The following is a 27,437-nucleotide window of genomic DNA, read 5'->3' on the forward strand; positions in this document are numbered from 1 at the left end:
TAAATTCTCAAGTCAAAAGACATAGAGTGGTTGAATGGATCTTAAAAAAAGACCCAACTATATTCTGCCTACACTAGGTTCATTTAAGTTTTAAGGACACACATAGACTGAAAATAAAGGGATAAAAAACGATATTCCAAGCAAATGGAAACCAAATGAAAGCAAGGATATCTATACTTATATCAGACAGAATAGACTTGAAGACAAAAACTGTAACAAGAGACAAAAAGGTCATTGTACAATGATAAAGGGGTCAATTCATCAAGGGAATATAACAATTATAAGTACCTATGCACCTACCATCAGAGCACCTAAATATATAAAGAATTATTAATAGGGCTGGCCCCGTGGCGTAGCAGTTAAGTGCGTGTGCTCCGCTGCTGGTGGCCCGGGTTTGGATGCTGGGTGCACACCGACGCCCTTATATACTGTGTCAAAGCTTGTCAGGCTGTGCTGTGGCGGTGTCCCACATAAAGTGGAGGAAGATCAGCGTGGATGTTAGCTCAGGGCCAGTCTTCCTCAGCAAAAAGAGGAGGATTGGCATGGATGTTAGCTCAGGGCTGATCTTCCTCACAATAAAAAAAAAAAAAGAATCATTAATAGATCTGAAGGGAGAAATAGACAGCAATACCATATAGTAGGGGACTTCAGTACCCAACTATCAGCAATGGATAGATCATCTAGACAGAAAATCAATAAGAAAATATCAGACTTAAACTACACATTAGAGGAGATGGACCTTGCAGAGAGATACAGAACATTCCATGCAACAGCAGTGAAATATATGTTCTTCTCAAGCACCCATGGAACATTCTCCAGGATAGATCTTATGTTAGGCCACAAAACAAGTCAATAAATTTAAGAAGGCTGAAATGATATCAAGCATCTTTTCCAACCACGATGGTATGAAATTAAAAATCAATTATAAGAGGAAAACTGGAAATTCAAATATGTGGTGATTAAACAACATGCTCCTGAACAACTAAAGAATCAAAGAAGAAATCACAAGTGAAATAAAAAAATATTGTGAGACAAATGGAAATAGAATGCAACATAACAAAACTTATGAGATGCAGCAAAAGTAGTCCTAAGAGGGAAATTCATAACAGTAAATGCCCATTTTAAGAAAAAAGATCTTAAATAAACAGCCTAACTTCACACCCCAAGGAACTAAAACAAGAAGAAAAAACTAAGCCCAAACTTAGTAGAAGGAAGGAAATGACAATGATCAGAGTGGAAATAAATGAAATAGAAACTAGAAAGACGATAGAAAAGATGAGTAAAACTAAGAGCTAGTTTATTGAAAAGCAAAACAAAATTGACAAACTTCAGCTAGACTAAGTAAAAAAAGATAAGACTCAAATAAAATCAGAAATGAAAAAGGAGACATTACAACTGATAACACAAAAATACTAATGATCATAAGAAACTACTATGAACAATGATACACTAACAAATAGAAAACCTAGAAGAAATGGATAAATTCCTAGAAACATACAACCTACCAAGACTGAATCATGAAGAAATAGAAAATCTGAACAGATCAGTTACTAGTAGGGAGATGAGTTAGTAATCAAAAACCTCTCCACAAAGCAAAGTGCAGGACCAGATGGCTTCACTGGCAAATTCTACTAAACATTTAAAGAAGAATTAATACCAGTCCTTCTCAAACTCTTCCAAAAGAGAAAAGAGAAGGGAACTCTTCCAAATTCATCTTAAGGGGCCATCATTACCCTAATAGCAAAGCCAGATAAGGACACTACAAAAAAGAAAATTATAGGCCAATATCCCCAATAAATATAGATGCAAAAATTCTTGGCAAAATATTAGCAAACCAAATTCAACAGTACGTTGAAAAGATCATACACCGTGATCTAGTGGAATTTATTCCTGGAATACAATGTTGGTTCAACATCTGGAAATCAATCAACATGATACACCACATTAACAAAATGAAGAATAAAAATCATATGATCATCTTAATAGATGCAGGAAAAGCATTTGACCGAATTCAACATCGTTTCATGATAAAAATTCTCAATAAGTTGGCTATAAAAGGAACCTATTTCATCATAATAAAGGCCATATATGAAAAGCTCGTAGCTAACATCATCTTAATCGTCAAAGGCTGAAAGCTTTTCCTCTAAGAGCAGGAACAAGACAAAGATGCCTACTCTTGCCACTTTTATTCAACATAGTACTGGAAGTCCTAGCCCAAGCAGTTGGGCAAGAAAAAGAAATAAAAGGCATCCAAATTGGAAAGGAAAAATTAAAACTGTCTCTATTTGCAGATGACATGATATTATATATAGAAATCCTAAGGACTCGACCAACAAACTGTTAGAACTAATAAATGAATTCAGTAAAGTTGCAGGTTACAAAATCAATATACAAAATCAGTTGCATTTCTATATGCTAACAGTAAACTTGAAAAGAGAAATTAAGAAAACAATCCCATTCACTATAGCATCAAATAGAATAAAATACTTAGGAATAAATTTAACCAAGGAGGTGAAAGACCTATACACTGAAAACTATAAGACATTGATGAAAGAATTTGAAGAAGACACAAATAAATGGAAAGATATTCTGTGCTTGTAGATTGAAAGAATTAATATTGGTAAAATGTTTGTACTACCCAAAGAAATCTATGAATTCACTGCAATCCCTATCAAAATTCCATTGGCATTTTTCACAGAAATACAAAAACAATTTTAAAATTTGTTTGGAACAAGAAAGACTCTGAATAGCCAAAGCAATCATGAGAAAGAAGAACAAAGCTGGGGGAATCACACTTCCTGACTTCAAACTATATTACAAAGCTATATTAATCAAAACAGTATGGTATTGACATAAAAACAGACACATAGAGCAATGGAACTGAATAGAGAGCCCAGAAATAAACCCTTGCATATACAGTAAATTAATTTTTGACGAGGGAGCCAAACATATACAATGGGAAAAGGATAGTCTCTTCAATAAATAGTGTTTGGAAAACTGGATGTCCACATGCAAACAAAGGAAAGTGGACCCCTATCTTACACCGTACACAAAAATTAACTCAAAATGAATTACAGACTTGTATGTAAGACATGAAACCATAAAATTCCTGTAAGAAAACATAGGAGGTAAGTTCCTTGACATTGGTCTTGGCAGTGATTTTTTAGATTTGATAGCAAAAGCAAAAATAAACAAGTGGGACTACATCAAACTAAAATGGTTTGCACAGCAAAAGAAACCATCAACAAAATGAAAAGGCAACCTACGGAATGGGAGAAAATATTTGCAAACCACATATACAATAAAGGGCTAATATTCAATATATATAAGGAACTCATACAATTCAATAGTAAAAAAATCCCCAAATAACCTAATTAAAAAATGAGCAAAGAGGGTCTGGCCCTGTGGTGTAGTGGTTAAGTTTGTGTACTCTGCTTCGGTGGCCCAGGGTTTGCAGGTTTGGATCCCAGGCTCAGACCTATGCACCACTTATCAAGCCATGCTGTGGCAGGCATCCCACATATAAAGTAGAGGAAGATGGGCACGGATGTGAGCCCAGGGTCAATCTTCCTCAGCAAAAAGAGAAAGATCTGAATAGACATTTCTCCAAAGAAGACATACAAATGGCCAAGAGGTACATGAAAAGGTGCTTATCACTAATCATCAGGGAAATGCAAATCAAAACCACAGTGAGATATCACCTCACACCTGTTAGAATGTCTCTTATCAGAAAGATAAGAGATAATAAATGTTGGCGAGGATGTGGAGAAAAGGGAACCCTTGTACACTGTTGGTGGGAATGTAAACTAGTACAGCCACTATGGAAAACAATATGGAAGTTCCTCAAGAAATTACAGATATATATACACACACACAATGGAATATTATTTGGCCTTAAAAAAGAAGGAAGTCTTTCCTTTTGTGACAATATGGATGAACCTGGAGGGCATTAGGCTAAGTAAAATAAGCCAGACAGAGAAAGATATATACTGCATGGTATCATTTATATGTAGAATCTGAAAAAAAAATTCAAACTCATAGAAACAGAAAGTAGAAAAGTAGTCGCCAGGGGCTGAGAGGTAGGGGAAATAGGAAGAGGTTGGTAAAAGGATACAGACTTTCAGTTATAATATGAATAAGGTCTAAGCATCTAATGTAACTATAGTTGGTGTTACTGTATTCTGTAACTGAAGTTTGCTAAGAGAGTAGAACTTAACTCTTCTCACCAAAAAAACAAAAAGGTAAATCTGAGAGGAGATGGAAATGTTAATTAACTTGATGATGGGAATCTTTTCACAATGTATACACACATCAAATCATCATGTTGTACACTTTAAATCTCTTACAGTTTTTTCAATTATACTTCTATCATACTGAAGAAAAATATTGGCATATGGCTAGATGGACAGATCAATGAAATAGCACAGGAAAAAATACATACAGGTTTGATATATGATAAAGGAGTCACTTCTTATCAGTAGGGGGAAATTGGCTTATTTAAGAAATAGCATTGATACAACAAGCTATCTAGAAAAAAAAATAAAGCTGGATCCATACTTCAACCTTATATTAGGATAGATTCCAGATGGATCAAAGATTAAGTGCAAAGAAATGAAACCATACAAGTATTGCAAGAAATCATTGGGAGATTTTTAAAATTTTAATCATGGAGGGGATGGCCTTTCTACATATGTTACAAAACCCAAAGCCATGAAATAAACATTAATAAATTATATCAAATACATATGTAGCATGAGCCCAAAGACCTAGCAGTCCCACTCCTAGATATATTCTCTAGAGAAACTCATGTGCTTTTACTCCATTATACCTGTACGGGGATGTTCATGGCAGTGTTGGTCATAATAGTGAAAAATGGAAAGAATTCAAATATCAATCAACAATAGAATAGACAAATAAATTATAGTATAAATGTGTAGTAAAGAATTTAACCTTGCCAAAAGAGAGATCTAGCCCTTGCCCTTGACTTCCCAGAGGTAATCTCTAAGCCCTTGGAATGTCATGCCTGATAATGTCTTTGTTTGTTTGGGGGCCTTGGATCGTGTGATTTAGCGTGAGTCTAGCCACACGAGATAGTCTAACACTGTGATTTAGGGTGGGGGCTTTGGGTCACTCCATATCAGCTGGACCTCTAGGGGGTCTAGAGATTGAGATCAGCCATGTGGGTAGTCAACCATGCCCATGTGACAGAGCCCTAATAAAAACTCTGAATACCAAGGCTTGGGTGAGCTTCCCTGGATAGCAATTCTCTATGCATATTGTCACACATCATTGCTGGGACCCCCAAATTTGCAATTGATGTCAGAAGTGAGAGTGGTGTTGGGAACCCTGGAATAACCTTACAATGGAATACATTGCAGTCGTAAAAAATATTAAGGAGTTCTTTGCTTACTGATTAGAAATGGCCTTCAAGTTATATACACAAAGAATGGTGTGTGAAATATGTTACCATTTATGGAAATAGTGGTGGCGGACTTATTAGCCTGTAAATACATACAAATATGTTTGGAAAGATACCCAAGAAATCTGTAACATTTGTTGTTGCCTTTGGAAAAGTTAGGTGGCTGCTTGACAAGAGTGGAAAGGAGACTTTTTACCTTTTAAATTTTGAACCCTGTGAATATAATCACTACTTAAAAATAAATAAATTTAGATAAAGAAAGTCTACGAGGGGCTGGCCTGGTGGCACAAGCAGTTAAGTGCGCATGCTCCGCTGCGGCGGCCCGGGGTTCGCCAGTTCGGATCCCAGGCGCGCACCGACGCACTGCTTGGCAAGCCATGCTGTGGCGGCATCCCATATAAAGTGGAGGAAGATGGGCACGGATGTTAGCCCAGGGCCAGTATTCCTCAGCAAAAAAAAAAGAGGAGGATTGGCAGATGTTAGCATAGGGCTGATCTTCCTCACAAAAAATAAAAAAAAGTCTATGTATTTCTATTTTATTGAAGCAATCATTAACATGTTTTTTATTTTGTTTTATTTTTAGGACAAAAGATGAAACATCAAGAAAAAGAAAGAGAAGAAAAAAAGGAGGAAACAACCACATGCTGTCACCTTTCCAAGGTATCGTGTACTTCAGTTTAAGGAGTTTATTTTATGGTACTTTTAGTAGTTGGTTTGCATTTTCACTGGTTGTCAAGATCACAGTTACAATGTCCAATATGTTAAGGAAAAAATTATGTGTATAATCTTGCTTGTTGGTTACATACAAGGTAAATATACTTTAAAATTTATATTTATATTATCATCTCATAAATATCTCTATCAAGATTAGTAGAGCAGACCCACATACTTCGAAACATCAAGAAATGCCAATTGGATTCTTTACCTCTGTACCTTGAGAGAGATGACGTTGAGTACATGGTTGCATACTTTCAAATTTTATTTTTAAAAATACATAGTAACATAGTTTTATATAATGTTATTAAAGTCATTTAGTATAATTAAAATACAGAATTTCAAGTCCTTAGAAAAGGAATCTGTTGAAAATTAAAAAAATGTCCTATGACTCTCAAAGTAAATATGATCAAAATGACCAAATTTGTTTTCATCTTGTCTTCTATCTTCTGTGGAATAGTTAGGGCACTATCTGCTCTTCCAAATCAGGTGCTTATAATACATTTAGAAATTATTTTGACTTGCTAAATATGATGTCCAAACTTGAATACTTTGGTTCTGTATTTGTGTCTACATTTCTTTTTGTATTTGTCCACACTTTTCTATGGAACCCCTACAGCTTCAAAAAGGCAGAGACTTTTAGAAAAGAAATATTGCCATAGGGTACAAATTCTTTGGGTAACCCAGAGCAATGATTAACCTGTTTCAGATTAGTAGACCATGCAGGCCTCCCCAAAGGACATGATGGCATTTGAGTCAAAGCTTGAAGGATGAGTAAGTTTTATTAGGCAGAAAAATGGCAAAGAGTATTCCAGGCTGAGGGAAAAGCATTAACAAGGGCATATAGGAACAAAAGTTCATTTTCAATAAAGATATTGGCATTTGAAATTGGAGCATAAGGCAAGAGATGACATGTAGTAAGAATGGAGTCCAGAGAAGTAGTTTGGAGCTAGTTTGAATTTTATTCTGTAGATATTGGGAACATTTGAACATCTTAAAACAGAGGAATGGCATTCTCTGACCTTTGTTCTAGGAAGATATATCAATATTGGAATGATTTGGAAGGAAGAAACCTATAGGAAGCTATTGCAGCCTAGTGAGGAGGAGAAACATTAGTCTAGTCAATTATAGATCAGGCTAAAGACAATGATTATGGGGTTGAAAAGGAGAGAACAGATAGAAGAGATTTTGCAAAGGCAGAATCTATATGACCTGGTAACTGGATATGGAAAGTCTCGAAGATATAGTTTTATACAAATTCATTGGTTTAGTGGGAAAAGCATATTAAAGAAGCATCTGAAATGTTTTTTAATACTATGCACAAAGTTCTCTAATTTAAGGCAGTACTATTAAAAGCTTTACAAGATGGATGATTCCTTTAAAATAAGTATGATTCAGATTGGTGGATTTCAGGTAGACCTGGCATGATACAAGTCTTCATACTCAGTGGAGGACTCTGCTAAGTCACAGGTAGGCGGTAGTGTTATAAATCAACCCACCTTGGTGTGATTAGTTTCCTTATATGCCACATAATCAACTAGTTAAATTGTAGAAGGGGAAGAATCTGGGTAATGCATAATTAAACCTTATCAAGTTAGATAATTAAAGTTTGACAGATAAAGGGTTGAAATATAGAGGGTCTATTTCCTAGGAAAAAGGGAATAAGGGTATTTCTGACAGTATTTATAAAGTTAAATATCTCAAAATAAACTCTGCATATAAAAAGGTATTTTTATAGTTCCTCTGTAGTCCATAAAACATTTCATTTATGTTTAGTACACACTTCAACTGAAAAGTTCTAAACAATTATTACACTGCAAATGTATTTTGAAGTAAATTGAAGGTAAAAGGATTCATTTTTCTGAAAAATTTTCTTAGAGGCCACAATCTCATGTCTAAGGCAAGCATTCTGTCATAAATTTTTTCATTAGGATGTGGCACTCCATTATATAACTGAAAGGCTGAAATTTGCTACCCATTTGACCAACTATTATAAGGATTTTGATAATTACATATGACTTTTCTTCTTTTAAAATCTCCAGCACATAACGGTCTCACAAAATCTCAGTGGTAAATCAGTGGATGTCATCTCAAAAAATAAAAAATAAAGCTTTTAACCTCTCAGTGCTTAGTATTGATAAAATGCAAACCTGACTCCCCTCCAGTCTTCCTCATCTCAGTAAATTTACAACCCAAGCATGATCTGGAGAGCATTCTTGATTCTTCTTTCTTTCTCCCCATTCCCTTACCATTACACACACACATTCAATTAGTGACAGTTACTATAGGTTTGCTCTCTTGAAAGACCTTCCTTCCTTCTTAGCCTAAAGACTAAAAAGTCAATCTTCAAATGTCCAGCCTCCCTTGCAGCTAGGAATGAACATTTGGCACAATTTTGGCCAGAGATATGAAGGCAAAAATCTCTAAAATTTTTATAATGTGAAAAACATAATTCTCATAAAATAGATTGGGGACATATGCCAGAGTTTTGTTTAACTCGTTAATAAGGGCACCAGCAGGATGACTGGTTCAAAAGATAATATTAAAAATTTGGATTTTTTTTATAGTGATTATGAGGTGGGATGGAAAAAAGGAATGCTGAGATAAGATTGCTAAATTAGATATAAACTGGTTCAAGTCCTACAGGGCAATAAAATGATGATCTTCAAGGTTATCCTTTCCACGGACAGAAAAGAAAATCATCGCACTTCATCCCTTTTCTTTCAGTTAGCTTCTAGCTGTATAAAGTTATGTAGATGTGTGAGCTCTAATCCATAGTAAATACTGTATCAAAGTCACAGTTCCTGGAGAGTTGGATGCCTGCTAGGAAGCCTTCTTAAACAGTGCTGTAGTGTGACGTTAAAAGGTCATGTGGTCATCACCTTATTAACTTTATTTCCAAGTTTTGAATATTCATCTTACTAATCATATTAATGAACACTCTGAACTTTACTCAGAGTTTACTGTGAAGTTTACTCAGCTTCTGCCCATCCCCAGGTATAGCCTGGGCGGCCTGCAGGGGCAGGGTCTCTTCCCCTTTCCCATTGCACTGGACCCAGATAATGGGGTACTAGGGCAAAGCACCCTCTCACCCTCTGCCCAGCTGAGGTTGGGTCTGGCAGTCCGGGCAGCAGAGTTAACAGCAAGATGGCATCAGATACTACTGGGTAATGTTAGCTATGCTGAAGAATAAATATGCTTGTATGATAAACATCACACTGTAATACAGTAAGAATAAATAAAATTAAAATTCTGAAAAAGAGTAAAAAGGATAAAGAGACAATAGGCATTATCATTTAATATGTCCAAAGTTTTATATCCCATTATAAACTATTGTACTTCACTAAAATATGTGGTCAGTTGTGTAATCAAAGATAATTCTGTCAATTATATCCCAATTAAAAATAAAAAAATAGACAATATATGGTTAAACAAATAAAAGAATTAAAAAAAAGATAACTCTAAAATTTCACCTGGTAGTTGGCATTGGATTTTACTTTTGTGGAATTACAAACTCACTAATAAGCCTCACCCCTCACAAAGTGTATGCAAAACTAATATTAAGTACTTGATTGATTTGAAATAATTTCAGGTTGAAAGTTGCTGAACACTCTAACACTCAAAATAAGTATCCAAAATTTGCAAATCCAGGAAATTTACTATCAGTTATTTCCATTGCCATTCATTTCTACTCATTCTTTATAAATCCTTATTTGTGGGTTTTTTCCCATAGATGAGTAACCTAACTTGTATCATTTGAAACTTAGATTTTCATAGTTACACTTTGTTTTTCTCCCATTTTTCAAGCTGCAGGAAATAGAGTTGCTGAAATAAAGCTACTGTATATAAAACATTTATTTAATCTGATGTTAAAATTTGATGATTAATAGTACTATTAAAATTTTAATGACTATATTGTGAGTTTGAAGTAAAGCTCCAGTGTTAATTTAACGTATTTTTCAAGGTTTAATGTGCTCTCATCTCAACACAATGATGTCCAAAGTTTCTGTTTTCACTCTAAGTGTCAAGAAAGGCGTAAATATATATAGTATAGCGAGTAGCGAGTTTATTCTAATCAATTTTAATTTTTGTCTGCAGAGGGGCTGAAACCAGGCTAAACTTGTTGATTTCCAAAACTCAGTCTTTTGGTGTAAGGTGGCCAAATGAGGATGCAGAGCCCAGTGCTGTGAAAGCTACAGAAACATGGAAGAGCTCGGCGAATGGGGTGTCTTTCACACCACGTCCAGACTCCTGAAACCAGTCTTCGTATCCTCTGTAACCACACAATAAAGAGTTGGGAAATCGCGGTGTGTGAAGGTCCACATCCAATGCTTGAGAGCCTAAAGTACAAGCCAGTTGTGGCAATCTTAGGAAGCATACCCTGTATTCAGATATTCAGCAGGGAAGGAGGAGATTGAGTCTACTTCTCTTAAATATTGTGCCTAATAATTGCATCTAAAATACTTATTCCAAAGTCCTACACAAAACAGAGGACTTACAGATGGCAGGAACAAAGTAAAGGCTTAACTACGTACTTCTTATTTAGATCTTCTTCCCAGGTTTTATGTTTCTATTTCTTAGTAATGTCCTCCTCTTTCAACAAGTATGATCAGTTTTCATGATCTCAGTATTTGTTTTAGAGCATGATGTAACGTTCTTTTACTCTTGTGACTCCAGGTACACTGATTATAAGTTCCCAACCAAAAGTTTTCATCTCTAAAGATGATCACATTGTTTTATAAAATAAGAAATGAGAAAGCAGTTCTCAGGTCAGCCTTTCATGTTGCCTCTTATGGTTTTGCACATCGTTGGGCATTTTGCTCACTTGGGTTTATGGGTGAATGTGTATCCAGTCTAACCGTGTGCTTGATAGTTGCCTTTCAGAGAAGCTCCTACTAGAACTGAAGGACAGAAGAGAGGGCCAGGTTTATTTTTTTGAATTGGAAGTTGAGGTACTGTTATGTTGTTATTCAGGCAAAACTAAAAGATTAAAAATAATGTTGAATACCGTTCTGTGCTGAAGTTAGAGTTTAAGATGTTTCTCATGTAACTGTAATATGGTGCTGTTACTGAATGCCATTCCTTAAAGGATTTTTTCCCAGTAATAGTAACTCATAGTAAAATTATCATAAGATTGTACTGAAATTAAGCATCTTTATCTTTGATTACAAAGAGATTTAGTACATGACTATACATCATTTTCCCCCGGTATTGTCATGGGCTCCTAGTATTTGTGTATCAAGAAAGTATTTCCTTGGGGCCGGCCCTGTGGCATAGCAGTTAAGTGCACGCGCTCCGCTTCCGTGGCCTGGCCCCGGGTTCGCAGGTTTGGGTCCTGGGCATGCACCGATGCACCACTTGTCAAGCCATGCTGTGGCAGTGTCCCATATAAAGTAGAGGAAGATGGGCACGGATGTTAGCTCAGGGCCAGTCTTCCTCAGCAAAAAGAGGAGGATTGGCATCGGATGTTAGCTCAGGGCTAATCTTCCTCAAAAGAAAAAAAGAAAGAAAGAATTTCCTGGGCAGGCCCAGTGGTGTAGTGGTTAAGTTCAGCGTGCTCCGCTTTAGCAGCCAGGGTTCGTGGGCCCAGATCCTGGGCGTGGACCTACACCGCTTATCAAGCCATGCTGTGGTGGTGACCCACATACAAAATAGAGGAAAGATTGGCACGGATATTAGCTCAGGGCCAATCTTCCTCAGCAAAAAAAAAAAAAATTCCTTGTATTTGAATGGTGGCATTTCTAAAACATATCAGCAGAGGACACAGGTTTTTTGCTTTTTGGGTTTTTTTTTTTTTCATTTTTGATTTATTGAAGAAATAAAGGCATTTTAGTTTATAAATTGTTTTATTTTTTCCAGGAAAGCTAATAATTCACAATTTTGGGATAACCTTCAAGAGGACAGAATAAAATATAGGCATTCAACATAAAAGTTATTTTAAAACTTTTTTAAATTTTATAGTTTAATTAAAATAGTGAACATGCTCCCTGGAAGAGAGCATAACAGAAGTGGTAAGACTAGATGGAGGTCTAAAGTAGCACATCCCTTCTCTGCATTCTTTCCTAACTTCAAGCCTGGGTTTACCCATATGAGTAGTGTTTATAATAGGCCAAATTATTTTTAAAAACCTCACTTTTGAGAACTATAACACTTTACAGGATAAAAGTTAAATTTACCAAAAGAATCATGTAAAAATATTCCAGAAAAGCAAAGGTAGTTTTAATGGAGAGAATATAAAAGAAACTTTTAAAATATGTTCTAGTAGAAAAAACTGTGGACTGCAGTCAGGAGACCTGAATCCTCGTGCTGATATGTCCCCACCACGCTGATTTCCTCTCCATTTCCTTATCAGCACAGGCTGATGTACCAGGAAACTGATGAAGCTTAAGCCTCAGAATCCTGCCAAGGCCCAAGGAGGGTCCCTAGCACTGTCCTTACATGGTTTTACACTTTCATAACACCAGGGACAGAGGTCTTACTACAATATAAACGTGTCCTAGGGTGCCTGGCACTGGAAGTTAAGTGAGTATTAGAGGAGAAACAAGGTTTGAAATGTATGGAGTCAGAGAGTAGTCTTTGGAAAATGTCAAATCATCAGATATGTAAAATTGTTAGCAGAGGATTCTGTTTTCATCAACATCTATCAAAATAAAGATTCTCTCCACAAACTTGATATACTTGATAATGCAGCTTATACAATTACAAATGCCCCGTGCTTGTTTGTTTATGGGAATCATACAAAATAGAATTTATCAGAATCCCTTTTTGTGTAGGGCACAAACTTACAGCAGCGCTACAGCTAGCGTATCTGTGTATGAAGACATATGTTTATTTTGCATCCTATCATTTTAAAAAACAAATTTTGATCAACCATGATAGAAGAAAGACTGAATTATCTTTCAATTCTCTATGTACAAAAAAAGATATTACAAAATCATCATACTATGAAGTAATAATCAAAGAAATACAGCTTCCTTCCAAAAAAGTACAAAAAATAATATAGAGGTATGTCAAGAAGTTAATAAAAATAGAATGTTATTTTTCTGAATTTTATAATTTTGTGCTATTGCCAAGTTATGAAAGTTCTAATTTCTGTTATCATTCTAAACAAATGTTCACATATATAGTTCCTACTTTTGTATTCTTTTTCTTAGCAGGCCCTCCAAATTATGCAAGTTGTAGGCCCCACAAAACCTAGCTCTGCCCCTGCTCATTGTGCAATGGAGGGGTTAAGGTATATCCAGGGATTAAAATGGAGTGGGAAGTCATGAAAATGATTTCATTCCTGAAATCATCATTAATACAGATAGTCCCATCATGTTTGGGTGAAATATCTACAAAACCAACAAACTTTTCTCTTAATAATGTTGACTTTCTCTGCTGGCATAAATCCAGTGGGTTGTTATGCCAACAGTGTCTCTTCTATGCCTCACCAGAGATCTCCTCTAAAGTAGGAGACAATGAGGGAGAAAACACTGTCCTTCCACATGCAAAAGTCATGTTACCCCTCCAAGCTTCAGTTGTTTTGTTTTTACTCCTTTAAGCTTTAGTTTCTTCATCCAAAAAGTAATATTTGAAACTTATTCTGCCTGAGATCGAAATTAACTGAGTAGAATTTCTAATGTTCCTGGGTTCAAATGCCTGGTTTTAGTTAAAGAAATAAAACCCAAATTGATAATATTTCCTTGTTAGCACAGGTACAAGTTTGATGGTGACATTGATTAAAATATAAAATTAAACTACTGTATTTCCCAACTAATGGGGCACAATATTCTTGTATAAACAAAGCAAGCTCTGGACAGTTCTGTTGTCTTGGGCTTTCTGATTTTTCTTTTTTGGCAATTGCTAACCAGGAAAGTGGAAACCAACATAGGGAGGGGAGAAAGAAGATATGGAGTGTGAGTGTAAATGTGGTTGGGATTGTGGAGATACGTGGATGGAAAGTGACTTATATTCTCAACCCCTGTGTGTCCCGGGATGTTCACATGTATGCCATGAACTGGCAAACCAGCATATTCCATAGATTGAGGATTTTATATTTTTATTCCCATTTTCTAAATTGAGTATGCTATAAATGCATTATAGAGGTGGTCATTTAAAAAAGCCATCCCATAGATATAGATTTTAAAATGCTTTGTATGGAATTAGCAGAGCACTGTTTTTGTCATTGATAAGATTTGTTGATAACATCATCTCCATTTTCCAACTAAAGAAACAAATTCAAAATGGTTGTGGGTCCAGGCTTGAGTGACGCACCCAGAACTAGCAACACTGGAAATGAAAACCCAGAGCACCTTTACTGCTAACTGGTGCTCCGTTGACTCTCTTTTTAAATAGAATTCGCAGTTTCTAATAGAGTGAAGCCTATAAGAGGAGGAGGGTGGACCAGATGGAGTCTCTTACTTTCTCTCTCTCTCTTTCTCTCTCAGATTCTGTGATCTGGGCTTTGAAGGCAGCAGTTCCTGGATCATAATGACTTCTACAACAGTCTAGCCCCACTGGGATTTGAGGGGACTAGAGTTTTTAGGGCCCTATTTCTTGACCAGTGCTTAACTGAACATTAGAATCACCTGGGAAGCTTAAAAAAAAAAAATCCTCCCCAACAGGCTATGGCCGACCTGAAACCAATTAAACCAGAATCTCTGCAGCAGGACCCAGGCATCAGTATGTTTTAGAGGTCTCTGGTGATTTCAACGTGCAGCCAAAGTTAAGAACCACTTGCTCTAGGTGGTTCTCAAACTTTAAATATTATTCATCTTGGGAGCTTGTTAAGTGCAGACTCTTATTTAGTAGGTCTTGGGATGGGGCTCAAGATTCTACATTTCTAGCAAGCTCTCAGATGATGTCCTTGGTAGTGGTCTGATGATTGCATTTTAAGAGCAAGAATCTAGACTACAGCAATGATTCCCAAGTCATCAAACCACCAGGGAAACGTGGAATAAACAGAGATACCAGTGCCTCACTCCAACCCATTAAAACCAACTTGCTCTGTTGGGTGTAATTTTTGGGTTTTATGGACCCACTGAGACGAACCAAAATCACTACCAACAAATTCCAGGTAATCCAGGCAGCCTGAGGATGGATGATGTATGTGGCCTGGCTGCCTCCTAAGATGTTTCAAGCCTGTTTACATTGCATGGTCACAACATCTAAGAAAGAGCACATATTTGCTTAGCTGATGATGATCTGCAACCCAACCCACCCTCTGGACTCGGGAAACCTGAGCTATGTGACTTTGGCCATTACTCTTGACCTTTCCATGCTTCAGTTTCCTTCTCTTTCTATCCTTCCCCCCTATCCCTTTGCCTCTTGTGGAGGTACTTTGAGGATAAATGATGCAGGACAAGGAGGTGTGGTGGGGGTAGAGGGCAGAAGGAGAAGGAAATCGCATGACAAATTGTGTGGTGAGCTGCATGCTGGCACCAAGAACGAGAACACCAAAGGGCCAGGAAGTCCAGACACTGCTTTCCAGGGAGGCAAAGTAGGAACTGCTGGCCCAGGACAGAGCAGAGAAATCTTTCTGAGATTTGGCTCATACTTAGTGCCCCTCACGCTTAATGCCCCTCATGCTCAGGCACTTCTCCCCCCTGATTCTCCAAGGACCAAAGTGACCTCTGTCACAGTCTTTCCAGGCTCCCTTTCATCTGATTTACTCTCTGGAGGTGAATGCCTCCCAACATGCCCCAACCATTTGCATTTGACATATGTACATTGATAGCACAAAATTAAACTATGAAATGGAGCAGAAGGACCTTTGTAAGGCATTCATTTCTCCATCTGCCTGTAAAGTCAGCCCCAGAGATACAAGAAGGAAACAGCCAGAGAGTGGTGTGTCTTGGATATAAATCGCAAGTACGAGTGGAACACCCAAGCACTAAAGGCGTGCTGGGTAAAAATAGCTCCTTCCATTTGACTAGCTCTTTGAAGTTTAAAAGCATTTTTATATCAAAGTAGAGAAGAGGAAATCCTCTAAGGGAAGTTTAGTGGGTTGAATAGTATCCTTTCAAATTTATGTCTGCTTGGAACCTCAGAATGTGACCTTATTTAGAAACAGGGTCTTTGCAGATATAATTAGCTCAGGATATAGATGAGATCATACTGGATTAGGGTGGCCCCTAAATCCAATGACTGTGTCCTTATAAGAAGAAGAGAGGACACACAGAGACTCAGAGAAGAAGGCGATGTGAAGATAGAAACAGAGATTGGAATGAGGCATCTATAAGCCAAGGAATGCCAAAGATTGCTGTCAACCACCAGAAGCTGGGAAGAGGCAAGAAAGTATTCTGCCCTAGAGACTTCAGAGGGAGCATGGCCCTGCCAACAACTTGATTTTGAACCTCTGATCTCCAGAACTGTGCGAGAATAAATTTCTGTTGTTTTAAGTCACCCAGTTTGTGGTACTTTGCAACAGCAGCCACATATAGAAAGGAATATAGAAAGGAAAGATGTAAAATATGCAACAACCAAATTGGAAGAGTGCAAATGTCACCTTCTCAGCAAGGCCTTCCCAGGCCACCTGTTCCAGTTAATTATTGCCATGCAAAAGACCAACCCCGAATTTAGTGATTTTAAACAACAATTCTTGTCTCCCATGGTTCTGTGGGTTGGCTGGACTCAGTTGGGTAGTTCTCACCTGGGGTTTTTCATGCGGCTGCAGTCAGATATTGGTTCGGGCTGTAGTCATTTGAAGGCACCATTGGCCTGGATGACCATGATGGCTCCCTCACATGGCTGGCAGCTGAGGCTGAGTGTCAGCTGGGAGCTCATCTGGGTCTGACTACCAACATGTGCCCTCTCCATGAGACTTGAGCTTTTTGCAGCATGGTGGCTGAGTTCTGAGGGAAAGAGAGTGTTCCAAGAGCAAGCATTCCAGGCAGAAGCTACAAGGCTTGTCATGACCTACCTTTGGAAGTTCCAGGATGTCACTTTTGCTTTGTTCTATTGATCAAACAAGTCACTAGAGTCAACCTACTTTCAAGAGGAGGGGAATCAGACTCCATTTCTTGACGGGGTAGGACAAAATCACATTGTGAAAGTGCAGGATGGATGACGCAGTTGTGACCATCTTTGGACAATACAATCAGTTGTAGAACCCTACCTAAAAATTTCAACTCCCTGCCCTGCTGCTTCTGCTGCCCTTTTCCTGCTTTATTTTTCAAATCTCTGAGAGTACATAGCAAATGGTAAGCACTCAATATGCCCATTGCTACTCAGATATGTTTATGTTGAATGAATCATCAATCAGTTAATAGCACCTCGGGTACTGTAATAGGCACAGGGACTGTGCACCTAGTATAGTGCTTTGACCTTTTAGGGCCTCAATAAAAGTGTGATGAGTTAACAAACTTAAAAATGCATAGCAAAAACCATCCCACTGCCTAGGGAATGACTGTTAACAGCTTAGAATATAACAGCATTCAACTTCGTACGGTCCGCCATTTCATACATTATACGGCCCTAAACCACTGTCTGAAGAATTCAGTCTTTCATACTTTAGTTGAGAGCCAATGACTTTGGTCTGTCCTACAGTGGCAGCACCACTAGGAAAAATGGCCTGGACCCAGCTAAGGCCGCAAAGCAGGATGTTTGAGGAACAGAGTTTCTAGCATCAAAGGAAGCTCGTTTATTGTGAATAACGCTGCAATGAACACAGGGGTGCATGTACCTTTGCAAATTGGTGTTTTCAAGTTCTTTGGATAAATACCCAGCAGTGGAATAGCTGGATCATATGGTAGTTCTATCCTTGATTTTTTGAGGAATCTCCATACTGTTTTCCATAGAGGCTGCACCAGTTTGCACTCCCACCAGCAGTGTATGAGAGTTCCCTTCTCTCCACATCCTCTCCAACACATGTTGTTTCCTGTCTTGTTAATTATAGCCATTCTGACGGGCGTGAGGTGATATCTCATTATAGTTTTGATTTGCATTTCCCTGATAGTTAGTGATTTTGAACATCTTTTCATGTGTCTGTTGGCCATCTGTATATCTTCTTTGGAGAAATGTCTGTTCAGATCTTTTGCCCATTTTTAAGCTGTGGTATATATACACGATGGAATACTACTCAGCCATAAGAAACGATGAAATCCAGCCATTTGTGACAACATGGATGGACATTGAGGGCATAATGCAAAGTGAAATAAGTCAGAGGGAGAAGGTCAAATACCGTATGATTTCCTTCATTAAGTAGTAGATAATAACAACAATAAACAAACACATAGGGGCAGAGATTGGATTGGTGGTTACCAGAGGGGAAGGGGGGAGGGAGGAGGGTGAAAGGGATAATTTGGTACATGTGTGTGGTGATGGGTTGTAATTAGTATTTTGGTGGTGAACATGATGTAATCTATGCAGAAATAGAAGTACAATGATGTACACCTGAAATTTTTACAATGTTATAAACCAATGTTACTGCAATAAACAAAAAATTAAAAAAAAAAAAAAAAAAAGGAAGCTCGTGGTCAGCGCTAATTCTCTTCGCCCTGAGGGACTTGGGATGAGTCTCAGGAGGTAAAGCACCTCTCTGCCCTCCCGTTTCCTCCCTGTCCTCTCAGTGGACTTTGGTTACGGCCTTTGGAAGATCTATGGCAAGGTAGGTCTTCCCGTTGGATTCTGCTTTTGTATGTTTAAGTAGAAACGCTTTTCCCATCCTGTGCTCAAATACATATAATCTTTATTCTTATTTCATGGTTCAATTTCAATATTTAGATCAAAAATCCATTTGGACTTATTTTGATATATACTGAAAGATAACTTAAAAAAAATTTTCCCAGATGTTTACCCAATTGTCCTGACACCATTTGTTTAATAATCTATCCTTTCCCCATTGATTTAAGATGCCATCTTAATCTTATACTAAATTTTATATATATTTGAGCCTGTTTGGAGGTTTTGATGCAAGGAAATGACAAGTCTATGTTTTAGAAAGATTACTGATTGCAAGAGGTAGAAACAGAATATTTGCTGCTAGTGCCACATCAGGTGTTAATCTGAGGAACACAACATGTGGGTTGGTTTGAAGGATTTTCTCTGGGGGGGTGGGCAGTGGTGCTGGGGCGGAGGAGCAGTGGAGGCTCATGGAGAAAACTCAAAGTGGTCTGTGGACCTCTGAGGTCCAAAACCCTTTCAGGAGGTCTGAGAGATCAAAGTTATTTTCATAATAATACTAAGATATTATTTTCCTTTTTCACTGTGTTAATATTTACACTGATATTTGCACAAAAGCAATGGTGGATTTTTACTCACCAGCAGTTTTCTGCTGATACCTTAGCATGAATCAAGGCAGTGACACCAACTGTACTAATAATATTCTTCACTGCCATGCTCTTGCAGTAGGAAGGGATAGAGGGAGGGAGGGAGGGAGGGAGGGAGGAAGAAAAGCCAGTTTCAAGGAGAAGAATGCTTTTGATGAGGCAGTAAAAAGTATTAATCTTATTAAATCTTGATCTTTGTATATACATCCTTTTAATAATCTGTGTGACAAAATGGAAAATGCGCATAAAGCACTCTTGCGTGCTGAAGTACAGTGGTTTCTCAAGGAAAAGCACTGTGTTTGAGTTGCAAGCTGAAATAGCTGCTTTTTTCATGGAACACCATTTTTACTTGGAGGAAGGACTGGCAAATATGGTTGTTCAGACTTGAGAATTTGACAGACGTTTTTTCTAAGATGAATGAAGTGAGCTTGTCACTTCAGGGAAATCATTTGACTGTTGCCAATGATATTTGTTGCCAATGATAAAATTCTAGCTTTCAAGGAAAAATTCGAATTTTGGAAAATTTGTATCCACTACTCATTTTCCTTCTTTTTCTTACATCATGAGTTTAACAGTTTCCTCTGTTAATAAACTTAATGGCTTTTCTGATGAGATTAGTAGTGATATTAATGAATATGAATTCTTTACATTGTATCATTAAATGAGTTAACTTTTGGAAGACCTACATAATTCAGTAGACCAACATTTTTCAGATAACCAAGGCATGATGCTACAAAGCCATGCATGGGTAAAAAAGCCATTTAAAGTGTAAGATAGACTAATGGATTTCAGTGTAACAGAGCATGAACATCATTGATATGATTTCTGATTCCACATTGCATCTAACTAACTCTTTTTTGGTTTCTGAATTGTGGACAATTTATTTTTTTAAATTGTGGTAAAATATACATAACATGAAATTTAATCATTTTCAAGTGTACAGTTGAGTGGCATTAAGTATATTCACATTGTTGTACAACCATCACCACTATCCATCTCCAGAATGTTTCATCATCTCATACTGAAGCTCTGAACCCATTAAGCAAATAACTCCTCATGCCCCTCTCCCACCAGGATCTGAAAAAGCTTTTAAAATACTTTTCCCTTTTCTAACTACCTATCTGTGTGAGGCTGGATTTTCTTCAGATACTCCACTTAAAACAACGTATCACAATAGATGAATGCAGAAGCTGATATAAGAAGTCATATGTATTAGTTTCCCATTACTGTATAACAAATAACCACAACCATAGCAGCTTAAAACGACACCCATTTATCATCAGTTTCCACAGTCAGGAGTCTGGGTTCAGAGGGGCTCTTCAGAGTCTTTGCTCAGGGTCTCACAAGGCTCAAATCAAGATGTCAGCCAGGAGTGCAATTTCATCGGAGGCTCAGAGTCCTTGTCCAAGCGCACTGGTTGTTGGGAGAATTCAGCGCCTTGGAGTTGTAACGCCAAAGTCCCTGTTTTCTGGCTAGCTGGTGGCCAGGGACTGCTTCAGCAACAGAAGCTATCCACCAGTCCTCGCCATGTGACAACATTGGTCCTTGCCTCTCACAACTTTGCAGCTTCCTTCTGCAAAGCCAGCAGGAAAATCTTAACTCCAGTCTGCTATGATGGAGTCTTATATAACATAATGTAGTCACGGGAGTGACTATATCATCACCTTTGCCAGATTCTTTTAGCCAGAAGCAAGTCACAAGTTCTCCCCCCAAACTTGACTCATTAGAGGTCGCCTTAGGGTGTTTCTATCACTCCAGACATCAAAGAGATGTGCAAAAATGTAAAACAATGCCACTCTGCTCACCATTTAAATATATATATAATTAAATATATGTTATTCATGCTAATAAGTAATGGGTTTCTAGTTTGTTTTATTTGTTTTTTGTGAGGAAGATTGGCCCTGAGCTAACATCTGTTGCCAATCTTCCTCTTTTTTTTTCTTTTTCTCCCCAAAGCCCCAGTACATAGTTGGATATCCTAGTTTTAGGTCCTTCTAGTTCTTCTATGTGGGATGCTGCCTCAGCACGGCTTGATAAGCGGTGCGTAGGTCCGCACCCAGGATCTGAACCAGCGAACCCCAGGCCGCTGAAGCAGAACGCATGAACTTAACCACTGCACCACCGGGCTGGCCCCTTTGGTTGTTATTGTAAATGAATTCATAAAGAATTATATTTTTCAACTTTAGTTTCTAATATAGTAAAAATTGATAGATATAACCCATATAAACAACAGCTCTTAGGGCTCTTTAATAAGTTTTAAGAGTATAAAGTGTCCTCAGACCAAAAATATGAGAACAGTTATTATAATAAATCCTAGTGGCAAATAATTTATGAACACCAGACAGCTGGGACTTTCCGAACGCTTTCTGTGACTCACAGACCCCGTATACATATACATATATTCATGGATGCATAACCAAGGCAAAAGTTTCACAAAATAACATTCATTCTTATGTGTGGTGCACACTATTTTCTACTCTATCGCTTTTCTTTTAAAAATTCCTAGTCACTCCAATACACTGATTTCATAAACCACTCAATAGGTCAGGACCTGAAGTCTGAAAACCTCAGCTGATCATTAGAACCACTTGAAAAGCATTTAAAAATACAGATTTCCAGGGCTAAGTACTATTTACATCTAAGTGAATAGTAAAGGGGAAGGAAAGAGTGAATTTATGGTTCTCCTCCCTTGGGGCGCTGCTGTGAGGACAAGGCTGGGGTTGCTATTCTTCTGGGGATTAACTGATTCCGGCCATGGAGGGACTGAGTCATGAGAGGTACCAATTCTGGGTTATTCAGCAATAAGTTATCCTAAGAGGAAATGTCTCCAGGCCAAAAGAAGGCGTTACTGAAACATCCAGCACCGTGCTTCCGGCCGCTATGAATGTGCTAAGTTGTTCTAGCAGATAGGATGGTGCTGGGAAAGAAGCAGTTTTCTAGGACCTGGGAGAACTAGGTTCAAGTCACCACTGGAGAGGTGGGGAGGTCTCTGCAGCTGAGGAGAAGGGGTCTGGTATACAGCGACTCTCTTCACGACCCTGGGAAAGTCAGGAACTGTGTAAACCTCTACCTCCTTATCTGTAAAGTGGGGATGAAAATCCCTAGCTGTCTGTGTTGTGTGTGAGGACGGAAGGAGGTAACGCGTGCCCTGTGCTCAGCATGTGCCTGCACACGTAGTGAGTGGCTCACATGGTAGGTCGTTTCCTTGCTGCCCTTCCAGTGATTTGATGTTTGATGTCAGGCAAGTCACTTAGCCCCCGGGCACACTGGAAATGGTGCTGCTGCCTTTCTACCTCCCAGAGTTGGTTAGTGTGGAGGCCAAATGAGAAAACGGATGGAAGGAAGGAAATGTGACATGCTGTTAGATGGGAAGTGCCCCGAACGGAGCCCGGGGAAACAGAGCCTGCGCCCTGGGACAGGCTACTGAGGACCCAGAGGACAGGTGAGCAGGCGGAAAGCAAGAGCACACACATGCGCCAGCCAGGAGCCTCTGAGCACAGAGGGAGGGACTCAGAATAACCCCTTCCCGTTCCAGGAGCTTTACGTGTCTTAGTCTCAGTTAACCCCTACAACAACAGCAGCAGGTAAATGTTATTACTCAGATGAGAAAACAGAGACTCAACAAGGTTAAATAATTGGGCCAAGGTCACACAGCTTGTACATGACATAGTAGGTGCCCCACTTCTGCAGCTGGGAGATGATGTGATGCCGCAGCAGCTGCTGCCCAGGTCTCTCGTCTTGCTGCGTAAACTTACCTGGGGTGAGGGTAAGGGGGGGGTGCCTCGCTGCATCCGGCTGGGGAGAAACATTGCACGGCTCATCCTGCAGCCAGCAGGACGGACTTTCCGGCTGAGCCTGCTATGACCGCCAGGGGGCCTTCACTGGGCCGTCTGCTGATGAGAACGATCTTGGTTCTCCAGACTGGCTTGTGCCTGAAGACTGCTTTAAGCCCAGTGGATCAGAGTGTGTCCCGGTGACAGCACCCCCACCCTCCCACTCACTTTTGCCAACTGCCTCATGGTCTTGCCACTAGTCCCAAGAAGGGAAGAGGGTCAGTAGAGCCCCTCCCCAGCCAGCCTCTTCTACCTACTGGATTCCAACTCTCTCTCTTTCTCTCTCTCATACACACACACACACACACACACACAGCCTCATGAATAGTTTCTACAACAGACACCAGATAATCGTCATCCTACAAAATTGTATTCTTCCAGGTTTATAAAAAACAACTCAGATTCCATCGTCCTCTCCATCTTTCCAGTTGCTGTAAAATGGTATTTGCAGCCTTCTTTACAAGATACATCTCGTCTCATCTCCAAGCATCTCCTGAACTCCGCAAAGCAGAGATGATAAACATCTATGTGATAAACAACCTTGCAACTATCTGTCTCTAACATAAGATAACATAAGGCCAATGCAATAGCTCCAAAGTGCATTTGTCTCCTATTGAGATGAAGTCCTATGGGCATGCATTAGATTCAGATAGATTCAAACGTGACAACAGAGAATTTCCTGAGTGCCCCAGAAAGGGTAACTAACCCAAGACAGTGGTTCTCGGGCTTGGCTGCACAATGGAATCACCTGGAGAGTTTTAGAAAAACTGATGCCTGAGTCCCATCCCGAGTTTCTGATTTATTTAATCTGGGGTGCAGTTGGGTGCCAGCATATTTATTTATTTTTTTATTTTTTCCCCCAAAGCCCCAGTAGATAGTTGTACATCCTTCTAGTTGTTGTATGTGGGACACGGCCTTAGCATGGCCGGAGAAGCAGTGTGTCAGTGCGCGCCCAGGATCCGAACCCCGGGCCGCCAGCAGCCGAGCGCGCGCACTTAACCGCTGAGCCATGGGGCCGGCCCTGCCAGCATATTTAAAAGCTTCCCTGATGATCTAATGTGCAGCCAAGCTTGAGAACTACAGATCCAAAAGATTAGGGAAATCAGGCTCAAGAGCAATGATTAAAGAGCCAGGTCTGATTATTCCAGAGGAAGGAAGGTGACAATTGCTCTTCTGTGTGTTCCGACGACTCTCTGTTATCTGTACTAATTGAAGGGAAGACTGTCACAGACAACAGTCAGATCTTAAATTTGAAAGTTCCTTTATAGTTTGCAAAGCATTGATCTTATTTTAACCTCACCACAAGCCTGGGAGGTAGGCAGCACAGCCAAGCTGATTTGATAGATGGGGAACAGGAGCTCAGAGAGGTGAGGGAGAACCATTTTGTGAGAATCATAACCCAGAATTTTCAGCAGCCTAAAAGTCCAAACAATTTTATCAGCACTGCTAAACTCCTTTTCTCCTCGCCGGGGCAGAGCAAAATCTGTTCATGAGTAAAGGATAGGAAACCATTTAAGTGAAAGTGGAGTGGCAGAGAGAAAACCAACCAAAATGAAAAGTGCCTCAGAAAGCACATAAAGGTGAGCTGGCTTTACACCAAGGACAATGAGCAGCTGTTGTTTTATTTTTTCCTGTGTATATCTACACCCGGCAGAAGATTGATATGGCAATAGAAGGTTAGACAGTCAAGGGAACTTTCTGGCTTTCTTTTCCATGAGACCTTCAGCTGGAGCCTTATATGTGGCCCTTGAGGTAAAATAAAGTGGGGGTGGATATTCTGTGAATTACCTTGATACAAGATTGAAGGTAATATTAAGTTCTTTGAAAGAACTAAGATGATATTACAATAGTCAGTAATAAGGAAAACCATTTTAATATTAAGCTATACAGATTTTCAAAGAATAAATCTTTGGCACCTTTGAAATTTTAGGTTGCTCACTTATTCAGAGTTAGACTAAAGAGCTGATGTTTTGCAGGGCTGTCTTTTATATTTTCCCATCGACTGTCTTTGAGTATCTGCACCAGCCCCCCCTTCACTTCGTGTGGTCCTGGTGGGGCTGCAGTCTGGTGCCCCGCGCCCTCAGATGGGCTCACGATCCTCTAGCAATCACTGGTCCAAGGGTGGCATGCATCCCAAGCAAGGGCAATCACAGTGTGTGTTGGTTACAGATCAGTAGCCGCAGCATCTGCAATGATCACCCCAAAATCTCAGTGGTTTAACAAATAGATGTGTATTTGTAATTCACGTTAAGTCCAACGTGGCCTTCCATATCGCCATGCACATGGCCAGGCTCCTTTCATCTTGTGGCTCCACTCTCTTTTTGGGCCTCAGAGGCCTCTCTATTAAGCCAGCAAATGGAGAAAGAGGAGAGAGAATCAATTTTGGGAGGTTTTCATGGGCCAAGCCAGAAGGGGAGCCTTTCATGTCTGCTCATATTCCATTGGTCAAACTCACTCACGTGGCCACTCCCGAGGCAGAGGAGGCTGGAATGCCAGCTGATCCCAGGAGAAGGAAGAAGCAGGTTTGGTGACCCGCTAGTCAGGCTCTGCCACAAGGCCTGTCTCTGGGATCGGTATATGGATGTTGGGAGGGCTGACCTGGGGTCCTATCAGCCTGGAGCACCCGCTGCCATCTTTCCTGGCTGCAGAGGGTGGTGTGACCACACTAGAAGAAAAGTAAATCATCACACAGAGGGACGCAGAGCCACGAGATAAAGAGAGAGAGAGGGAAAGAGAGAAAAGAAGAAAAAAGACAAAGAAGAGGAGGAGGAAAAGAGAAAAAGGAAAGGGAGGAGGAGGAGGAAAGGAGTCAAAGGAGGGGGAGGAGGAGGAGGGGAAGGAGAAAGAGCGTATTCCACTGCAGGAACTCCTTTAGTCAGCAACAACCCTGGACTTCCCAATTACGGGTGCCATCAAGACCAGCTACGTAATTTGCAGCTACATAAGTGCAAAATTAAATTTGGAGACCCTTGTTAAAAAGTTATTAAAAATTTTAAGATGGTAACAGCAAAGCATTAAACCAAGTATGGCACCTTTCTGAGCTTGGGGCCCTGTGTGACTGCATAGGTCACATGCCTATCAATACAAATAACCCATAATCAATCTATAAATCAAAATTTGCAGTGAGTTTATTATGAGCCAGGTCTGAGGACTATAGCCTGGGCGGGGCGGCTTCCAGAAGGAAGCATACCCAAGAAGTGGGGTGTATAGAGTGGTTATATACTGTCTTGGAACAAAGAGCATACATCATATATGACAGGAATATCTCTTTTACTACTGTTCCAAGATGCTTAGCTGGCACAGCAGGTCAGTGGTCACAAGGTGAGCACAGCAGGTCAGTAATTAATCCTTAGTTTCTAGGGAGAAATGCTTACCCTTAAAGAAATGTCAAGGTGAGGGGAAGCCACATCCTTATCTTTAAGGGCATCATTGTTGTCTTTGAGACATTGTAAATGTTTAAAGGAGATACACAATGAATGCTCATCAGGCCTTTTTGGAAAAACAAGGTCAGCCTGGATTAGTTTTAACCCAAATGGCTTCCTCATATACTCTAATATATCCTATTGCTTTTCATTTATTCATCATATCCATGAAGCTGCCCCTAAGGGTCACAAATGCCCTTTGGTGCTTCTGCCAGTTCGATCACGGTTTCTCTCACCAGCAACTAAAACTCCCAAATAATACAACAGCGTTGCCCCAGACTCTGTCCCCAAGGGGTTATAAACTCTCCAAGTTTGGAAATTATGATAAATCTGCAGTGTGTTTATGAGTCCTGGCATGGAGCTCTGTATACAGTGGATGTCAATAAGTGTTGATTAAGTCAGTCACGGAAGCAGGAGTCAGGGCCAGGCTGAGCTGTGGAGGTTTATTCTGGTTCTAGGATTCTATGAATCTGCCTAGAGGTGTACACGACTCTTGGCAAAAGATTTCCCTAAAATTTGTGTATACTTTAGTACTCTGTAAACTAAATCCTATTTTCAGTCCTTACCCTTTGAGGAACTTTGTGGGAATCATTTTGTCAAGCCAAGAACTATTCCTTTCAAAGGTACAGATTCTCCAAAATCAGTTTGTTTAAAGTGAGGGACACGCAAGCTGTCACCTAACCCCCTCCTCTCAGTTTCCTGATAAACGCCTGCTCCAAAGAGCAGAATCCAAGGGTCCCAGCCCCACCCGAGCACCTCTGCACACTGCCCAGCCCTCACTTCCAGACAAAATCAAGAA

General features: G+C 39.4%; 2 protein-coding genes across 4 annotated transcripts in view; one reads left to right on the plus strand and one right to left on the minus strand.

Annotated features, from left to right (window-relative positions):
* The window catches only part of LOC131404775 (putative uncharacterized protein encoded by LINC00467), a 53,828-nt gene extending 43,389 nt beyond the window's left edge, over window positions 1-10,439 (plus strand). For all 3 annotated transcript variants that reach the window (XM_058539805.1, XM_058539807.1, XM_058539806.1), the window contains 2 exons: window positions 6,003-6,079; window positions 10,232-10,439. In XM_058539805.1, the coding sequence (XP_058395788.1) occupies window positions 6,003-6,079; window positions 10,232-10,251 (97 nt within the window). In that variant the 3' untranslated portion in view covers window positions 10,252-10,439. The remainder of the gene's footprint in view (window positions 1-6,002; window positions 6,080-10,231) is intronic.
* The window catches only part of LPGAT1 (lysophosphatidylglycerol acyltransferase 1), a 321,343-nt gene that overhangs the window by 1,385 nt on the left and 292,521 nt on the right, over window positions 1-27,437 (minus strand). The gene's annotated exons all lie outside the window — the stretch shown is intronic.

This window comes from Diceros bicornis, chromosome 4 (genome assembly GCF_020826845.1).
Source record: "Diceros bicornis minor isolate mBicDic1 chromosome 4, mDicBic1.mat.cur, whole genome shotgun sequence".
Taxonomy (NCBI): Eukaryota; Metazoa; Chordata; class Mammalia; order Perissodactyla; family Rhinocerotidae; genus Diceros; species Diceros bicornis.